General features: G+C 41.2%; 1 protein-coding gene and 1 pseudogene across 2 annotated transcripts; both read right to left on the bottom strand.

The window, feature by feature from the left end:
• Positions 1–2050: 2050 nt before the first annotated feature.
• Positions 2051–3428, bottom strand: LOC106320389 (annotated as a pseudogene).
• A 1165-nt stretch (positions 3429–4593) lies between these two features.
• On the bottom strand, positions 4594–7315 carry LOC106320388 (secretory carrier-associated membrane protein 1). 2 transcript variants are annotated; one of them, XM_013758742.1, is made up of 12 exons: positions 7130–7315; positions 6483–6563; positions 6349–6411; positions 6216–6249; positions 6002–6124; positions 5851–5913; positions 5679–5772; positions 5440–5485; positions 5270–5337; positions 5134–5182; positions 4995–5060; positions 4594–4868 (listed from the first exon to the last, which is right to left on the bottom strand). In XM_013758742.1, exons 1-12 carry the CDS (start codon positions 7181–7183, stop codon positions 4782–4784), a joined length of 828 nt encoding a protein of 275 aa, XP_013614196.1. In that variant the 5' UTR covers positions 7184–7315; the 3' UTR covers positions 4594–4781. The 2 variants fall into 2 exon arrangements, with proteins under 2 accessions (XP_013614196.1, XP_013614197.1); XM_013758743.1 differs by having other exon boundaries at positions 7145–7307.
• Between the last annotated feature and the right edge of the window lie 1578 nt (positions 7316–8893).

Here is an 8893-nt window from a genome sequence, read left to right as displayed (position 1 = left end):
CTCTCATCTTTGTTTAAGTTGTTCCTCTCTTCTTTAAATTTGTATCTCAACCTGCAAAAAAAAAACAATCCATCAAGGCCACTCCATCAAGGCCACGACATCAAAACACTCCCCCTTCTATAAACTTGTTCCTCTATGTTCTTTAAGTTCTTCCCCTCTCTTCTAAAAACTTGTATCTCAAGTTCCATATACCACAAAACACTCCATCAAGCCCACGCCAAATCAACAACCACAACACCCATCAAGCCCATGCCAAATCAACAACCACAACACAATCCCTCCTTGGTCTATCTCTCCCTTAATTTTTTTCAAACACTTAGCTAAATCTTCTTCTTCTATCACTTTTTTTTTTTTAAAACACTTAACAAAATTTCCAAAAAAAAAAAAATGTCATCCTCATCGTCAGATGGCGTAGATGAAGCTGTTGAAGAAATGTTCGACCAAGAATTTGATAATATCATCGACTCCCTAGTTGATGTTCAAGCCAACAAACCGAAGAGACGAGCTTATATCGAAAGAGATCGGGAACAAGGCCACAATCAACTATGGAACGACTATTTCAAGGAACATCCTACATACCCACCAGACATGTTTAGGCGGCGTTTTCGAATGAACAAGCCTTTATTCCTTCGCATTGTCGATCGCCTCAATAATGAAGTTCCATATTTTGAGCAAAGAAAAAATGCTCACGGAAGGTACGGGCTATCTGCACTTCAGAAGTGTACAACAGCTATCCGAATCCTGGCATATGGTCAATCGAGAGATACATATGACGAATATCTCCGACTAGGTGAAAGTACTGCACTTTTATGTTTGGAAAATTTCACTAATGGGATAATACAATTGTTTGGAGATGAGTATCTAAGAAGACCTACAACGGATGATCTTCGACGATTACTCGACAATGGAGAGGCACGCGGGTTTCCGGGGATGATAGGCAGCATCGACTGTATGCATTGGGAGTGGAAAAACTGCCCAACCGCTTGGAGAGGCCAGTACACCCGTGGTACATGAAAGCAGACAATTGTCTTAGAGGCTGTGGCATCACATGATCTTTGGATATGGCACTCATTTTTTGGATTACCAGGTACCCTCAACGATATAAATGTTCTTGATCGGTCACCAGTTTTTGATAACATTTTACAAGGTCGAGCTCCTCGAGTTAATTTCAAGGTCAACAACCACAAATATCGTATGGCGTACTACCTTACAGATGGAATTTATCCGAATTTGTCAACATTTATCCAATCCATCCCACTTCCTCAACGTCCTAAAGCAGAGCTATTTGCTCGACGTCAAGAATCCGTCAGAAAAGATGTCGAACGTGCTTTTGGAATATTGCAAGCGAGGTTTGCAGTAGTTAAAAACCCAGCTCTACTATGGGATAAGGAAAAAATAGGAAAGATTATGAAAACTTGTGTCATACTCCACAATATGATAGTAGAGAACGAACGCGATGGATACACTCAGTATGATACATCTGACTTCGAAGCAGGAGAGTCAAGCCGAAGTTCCAAGGCTAAAAGGAGAAAAAGTGTGAATGTCCCTATGCTTGACATTTGCAATCAAATTCGGGATCCACAGATACATGATCGTTTGAAAGCTGATTTAGTTGAAATGTATGGGAAAAATATGGTAATCATGATGAATAATCTTTGTATTTTTATGAATTTTCATTATATTAAATAAAAACTTTTAAAAAATATTTTAATTTTTTTTTATTCCTTTGAACCCTTTTCAGGTTCACTAATGCAAGAGCAAAAATTATACAGGTTCAATACTATTCATGGTCCCACCAAAAATTTAATTAAAAATTCTAATGAACGCCAACGGACATGCTCTTACAAACATGAGATTTTGAGAGAGAGAGAAAGAGAGAGCATTCAATGGGTGAAAGCTGTAAAGCAATTGGACGGTGGTCAGTTTTGATCCCTATATTCATTGCTTCATTCCTTCATTTCATGTGGCTTTCTTATTCTTCTATTAACTTTTCTTACCAAACTGTTTTGCTTCAGTATTCAGTTTAGGACAAGCAAGACCATAATGCATATGTCATCCATCTCGAAATCTTTAATAGAATATTAGTCAGAAAAGAGCTGAATAACAACAATAAGGGCCTCTAGAGTACTAGGCAAACAAGCTACATACAATTGCAAGTAGCTTGATTCGTTTTTTTTTCCGTAGATAATTTTATTAAAAAGGAAACGGGTCAAACCCATGGCCGAAGCCCAAGTGCAAGCGTACTGAAACAAAAGTCCATAATACAAACCGGACAATTACAACGAACAGGCCGAAGCCAAAAGGGAAAGCACGGCCCAACCGGCCCAATACACAAACGCGGGCAGTTCGCCCTAGTCGCGCCGAATCGAGACGGCCACCGACACCATTTTTCGGCGGAGCTCCTAACCTGCAGAGCCTCCACACCTCCGTAGTTGTTCTCCGCAGCCAAGTCTTCACGCCGGAGAGTTCATCGACCACGTGAGATCATCTCCGACTTTGCACCACCAAACACTTTGGACAGGCGGCGGAGAAACACCACACTTTTGCCCTTAGCTTCGCCGGAACTCAAAACATGCAGAGCTCCCAACTAGAAGCACAGCTATCATCGAAGCTTTTCCTTCTTCTACTCGGAGAGAGTATACCGATGTCAACGATTCCTAATCCGATTGAGATCCAAGATCCAATTATACCCACTTAACCGCGAGCCAAACAGCTCACACACATAAAGGAACCAAAGTCCAAAGTAACGGACCACCACAGCCGGCGACGTAAGGAAGAACATACCTTCACATCCCGGAAACTTGACCGACGACGGCGGAGCTGTCGAAGCCTCCACCCCTCGGAGATAAAACCGGCGTCGACAGATCTGTGCAAGCCTCTGTCTCCCGGGAACCGGATCACAACTGACCATACGACAGGCCCACCACACCCACTCCTCTTGCGACCGCGTCTTCCCTCCAGCGGTAGAGACCACCAGAGCTTAGACAAGGCGGGGGGAAATCTTCACGCTAAAGCTAGGAGGGTTCTTGGTGACGCAAGAAACTCGAAGGAGGAGCTTGATTCGTTAAAACAAACAAATTTGAATTAAAAAAAAAAAAAAACAGAAAACAAGATGAGGAAGTCAAGAAGACGTTGGACTTGGTTGGTTCATAAATCATCGCTCATTAGTGGTACGACTTGAGCACGGCGCCACAGAAGTGACAGACGATGGCCTTCCAAGCTTTGCGGTAAAACGGGACCCCACAGAATCTAGTAGAGGTTTTCATCTCAGCCATCACTGCTCCCCTCCGCATCTTGAGCATAAACCGGCGGCCGGCTTCCTCCCCCGGACCTGCTTCCTCTGGTCTACAAGGAAACAGAAGATGGCCATCCTATTCTTCTTCTCTTTTTCCTCTCTCTCTCTCCACAGATATTTAGATGAATAAATGTTTGTGTGTTATCTTCAAGTTGAAGGGGAAGGGTAAGTGTCTTAAATAGAGCTAGGCATGGGCGTTCGGGTCTTCGGGTCGGGTTCGGACCAATTTCTTTCGGATCCGAGTTTTTTCGGGTCATAAATATTTAGACCGAATAGGTACTTAGAAATTTTCGGTTCGGTTTTTCTCGGATCCGGGTCGGTTCGGATCTATAATTAAAATATCCATAAAATATCCGTAATTTTTCGGATCCAGGTCCGGGTCGGGTTCGGATATTAGGATCTGAAAATGACATGATATACCCAATTCCATCAACTTTAGTTGAATATTTGTCATATATATATCTAAAATTTTACAAAACAACTTAAATGAAACTATTAATAATTAAAATAAAACATTTAAAAACTCTAAATATTACATTTTAAGGCTTTATATTACTTAATAAATGTTAAAAAATAATAACAAATGTTGTTAACAAAAGATATTTCAACTAAATCATAAAATAATATATATAAAATAGAACACAAAAACATCATAGTTTTAGATATACATGTTTTTAAGTCGGGTACAAATCGGTTCTTATCGGGTCGGGTCTATTCGGGTCGGTTCTTTTCGGGTCTGGGTCTATTGGAGTCGGTTTTTTTTCGGTTCCGGTTTTTTCGGGTAAAAAATATTTATACCCAAAAGGTACTTGTAAATTTTCGGTTCGGTTCCGGGTCGGATATTCTTGGGTCGGTTCCGGTTCGGGTCTTCGGGTCTAGATTAAAATGCCCATGCCTAAATTGAGCATTTTTGCGAGTCTACTCAACCACTTGGACTCCATCGCTTCCTGTCACATACAAATACACTTGTCTCGCTGACTCTTTTTTATTTCCCACATTTCAAAACTTGCATTGAATAATTTATAATCAACACTTGTGCAACATTATCATCTATTCGTCATCTCCTTCTCTGCTTACCACACTCTTAATCTCAACTGCCTGACTATTTAACACAACACCAGATACAGAGAAAGCCCATGTCCCTCATTACCTATACGGCTATACCCATTGACTTTTCTCATTTTCTCATTTATTATTTTGCACCGAAATGAAATGATAGGATATGATATATCCTACCCATTGGAGGATATATCCAAACATTGCGTATTTATGAAATCAGAATTTTGGGGTTCTTTAAATAAAGTAATCAGAATACGGTTAAAAAAGAAATCAAAAGTTTTGGTTAGAATTTAGTTCGGATTTTCAAATCCATTAAAATACAACAGCCAATAAACCCCGCTTAGTTAAATAAAGTTAAAAAAAAGATTGAAAAAGGAAAGGATCTGTTTGTATGTTATCTTCAGGGTTAAGACTCAAAGGTGTGTGGTCAGAGAGCTGCCATCATTGCTCGTCTTGTTGCCTCCTGCTTCATCTCTGCTGCTTTACCGCTCCCCCTGAAGTACATGTACACTTGCTGTTCCCACGATACAAACAACTTTAGTTACTTCTTCCTTCCTTATTTTGTTTTTGCATTTTACTTATCCAAAAAGAAAAAAACCAAACATAATTAATTGATTGATTTGGGAGGGATGGAGGGAACCTGAATAACCCAGATGCTCACGAGTGACTCCAGGCAGAAGAATCCAAACCCAATGAAATAGAATATCTGCCACCGAAACTCAAAAGTAGTCAACCACATCAGTTTTAAAGATATTGGCAATCTAATGCTTTCAACTTACCCCAACCAATATATTCCCGCTCAACACGTCAATCGCCGGCAATATTCCCCTGCATAACACAACCAATCATAGTTCCACTTCAGCTTACTGTTACCTCTTTCTTTCCTGTGTGTTTAGAAACTAATTAGCTACTTACGTCAGCGATTTCCCCTTGAAGATGATTGGAGGAGCCACCGCGGCGAATACACAAAACGCTATGTGAAACTGCATTTTCATTTCAAGTCTTTTTACTAACATTTCCCCTTCCTCCTTTGGATGTGTCAGAACTAACCAAGAAAATATCACTAAATCGAATGAAAAACTCACCAGATAAGTGAAGAAAAACCACCCAAATTTCAGAGCACTATCAGTCCTGCACACAACCAATGCAAGTTTTTAAAGGTTGCTATCCATTACCATTTACTCTTTACTAACGTGCTATCTGGTTGTTGTTTTTTCTCTCTTTTCTCTTTGTAAATGAAGGAACACACACACACACAGCAGCAGCAGATAGAGTACAGCATCCTAAAAGAATAATCTTAAGTGGCATGGATACGCCATGTTACCTCATGGCACGATATAGAGGTCGATACCACATAACATATGCTCCAGGAACCCCCGATATGAAATAGATAATAGCTAGAAACCATATCGTTGGACCTACACCCAAAAGAAAAACGAGTCAGCATCATACAAGCTCAATCTGCTTGGGAACTTTTCAACTTTTCCAAGACTAACCTTCTCCCTTAATCCACGCAGTGGTGACTGCTACAATGTTCCATAACAGGCACACCACAAGACCTGCCAACAGGTAGAAAATATATTTTTACTACGAATTCAAGGGAAAAAAAACACCTCTTTCGCAATGGCAGATGATGAGAACACATACCCAGCAACGATGTGAATGCAACATATTGGATTCTCTGCAGATGGATGGGTATCTCATTAGAGATGTCATGGTGGATGAGAGGGAAAAAAGGTGGCCAGTTTTTGTCTTCTATCACAATCCCGGCTACCAAAAAGAAGACGACAACATGAGCGTTTCACGTGGAACAAAATGTCAGGTTCCTAAAAAGATAGATAAAACTGACAAATGATGATACCCTGTGCTATAGCATCCTCTTTCCGCTTAAGTTCCTGTAACACAAAAGAAGATTTAAAAAAGCCGTTACTTGAAACCATTCTGGGCAAGGTTTACAGAATAGATAAATCCAAATCCAATCACTGGTTGATTACCTGCTCCCGTCTCTTCAATTCAGTTTCTTTGGCCTGGAGTTCCTTCTCCTTAGCTTTCAGATCCTACGAGTTTAGTTCGTCTCAGGGATTATTGCGAGCATATATATAATCTGGAAGTAGAAAATACATAATACCTTCCCAGAGTCTAGAGGGATATCAATTGTGGCACCACCACGGTCATACTGTGACGTTGCAGCAGGAACAGTTGAAGGATTCTGAAATTCGAATACAAGAAAAGAGAGAGAGGGTGAAGAAGATATATAACTTAATAGGAAAACGAAGGGAGATGTATGAATATGGTTACAAGACAAGGAAAACTGAAAAAGAAAAAAAGAGAATCACGCACGCAACTGAGCAAAGAAGATTCTCTTCCACATTATAAGATCAATTCTTAACCAAATTCTACCTCACACAAAACGCATTGAACAAGAAGATATAATTTTTTTTTTTTTTTTTTTTTTTTGTTAATGATAGGATCAGCAGCAAGCAAAACCATATGAAGATCCGAACCAACACAGTAGAAAAGAAGTATGCATCAATAAAACACAATCGATTGACTATGTAATGTTCCGGATTCCTTCCTTGTGCAATAAACCCCCAAAATTGGATCCCAGAAATTGGAGTAATCACTAACATTACGATTCCGATCAAAGATGGTGTACTTACACTTGTATCTAAGAAATCAAAGATGATACAATGTAGATCTAACATTGCGATTCCACACGACTAAAACTTTTTAGTATCCCTATAGATAGATGAGGAGACAGAATCACCAATTTACCGCAAAAGGATTAACCTCGCCGTCGTTAAAGGAAGGAGACTCGTAGCGAGACATTGCACCACCCTACTCAGCAGATCCAATCTACAAAGACGATTTGGAAGAAGCAGAAGAAGAGAGGGTAAAAGCGTTTCCTTCTTAGTTTCTGACGTGTTTGGCGGGTCGGTGAGAGGATCCCGAACCGGTTTACTAAACCATATATGTTACTGCAAAAACAAATATATAATGTCCAAAAAAAAACAAATGTATATATAAATAAAAGATGGAAGTTACTAAAATAATACAAATTAATTATGTTATTACTAGAACTAGGGCTTGTCCCGAGCTACGTGTAGCATCCCCATCCCGCAGTCTGGACTGGATCAGTCCAATGTCGGACTGATTAGATGGGATAGACATGTTGGACATGCCATCTGGATAGTACTGGTCAGGTTAAGATGATATTATCTGTCCGAACATAGCAGTCAAGCTTGTCGGACTAAGCTAGAACGATTCAGACGAGGCAGCTGGACTTGTCATCTGAGATCAGTTAGTCAATATGTGGACTGACTGGTATACATTATGACGAGAACATATACTGAGCTGATCATGAACTGATTAGCTAAGGAGAATGGTGGGATCAGTTACTGGAACGGTTACAAAGTAGTTAACAGAACAGTTACACGACGGTTCCAGGTAGTTACTGGACAGCTTAACTGACTGGGACGGTTTATGAACAATTGAGTTCTGGAACCGCTAAGGCAGTTAAAGAGCAGTTGGAACTGCTGGGAGTTACTGGGAAACCGTCAAAGACGGTAACGGACTGATAAGAAACTGTCCGAGAGCGGTTACTAATGGGTTTGGGGTGCATAAGCAGTTATGGGACGGTTATGGACAGTTAAGGCCGAGAAGTAACCGCCCAAACTCCCTTTTAATGAAAAATCCCGCGGAACAGAAAGGGGATCTCGTTTCTACACGAGTCTGGACAGAAAACACAGAGAAAAGGAGAGCAAAAGAGAGAAATGCCGAGAGGGAGAGATCAGATCGGAACCTGAAGAGAGATGGCCGGAAGTCCTATTCGCCTAGGAGATTGTGGCCGTAATGATGTTCTGGTTCATGTCTGGTTCTGATGCGAGTTCTCGACAGATCAAGACTGATAGGCGGTTGATCGGCGGTTATTACTGCATGGGATCGAGGCGGAGTGAACGACAACGGTAGTTGGTGCAGTCTGCGGTCTTATCGATCATTAATGCATACTGTGTACTGGATCGAGTGGATTGACGGGTAGACAGGCGGTTGATGAACTGATCGGTGGGTTGGTGTGTCTGTGGGTGGTTCTGAACGCACATTGGAGCGCGAGTGTGTTCTAGATGCGATGGCTTACGTTATCGGTCTGTTCTGGTGATCTGTTGGAAGGATCGGATGCATACATCTGATCATGGATACTGAGCGTGGGACGGTCAGATCCTAGGAAGGATGCGGAACTGATGTGAACGGTTTGAGTGGTTGATGGATGCGATCAGGTCTGGTGATGTACGGGACATGATAGACTGATGAGCAGGATGGCCGTGAGGAGTACTGACTGGATAGTGACTGTAGAGCTGAATATGTGCTGACTGATCTAGGAGTGATCAATGACTGGTTCTGAGACGCTGAGCATGGCTAGCGTACTGATTCTTTTGGATGGCTGGTTGGAGACCAAGCCGTCTCTCTTTGTTCTTGGTCATGTGTGGATGGTTAACTGAGTGACTAAGGAACAAGGGGATTCGGTTAAGTATTTGACCGAGC

This window comes from Brassica oleracea, unplaced genomic scaffold (assembly GCF_000695525.1).
Source record: "Brassica oleracea var. oleracea cultivar TO1000 unplaced genomic scaffold, BOL UnpScaffold00902, whole genome shotgun sequence".
NCBI classification, from domain to species: domain Eukaryota; kingdom Viridiplantae; phylum Streptophyta; class Magnoliopsida; order Brassicales; family Brassicaceae; genus Brassica; species Brassica oleracea.
Note: the sequence above shows the minus strand (reverse complement) of the source record. Positions and strands in the feature narration are given on the sequence as shown.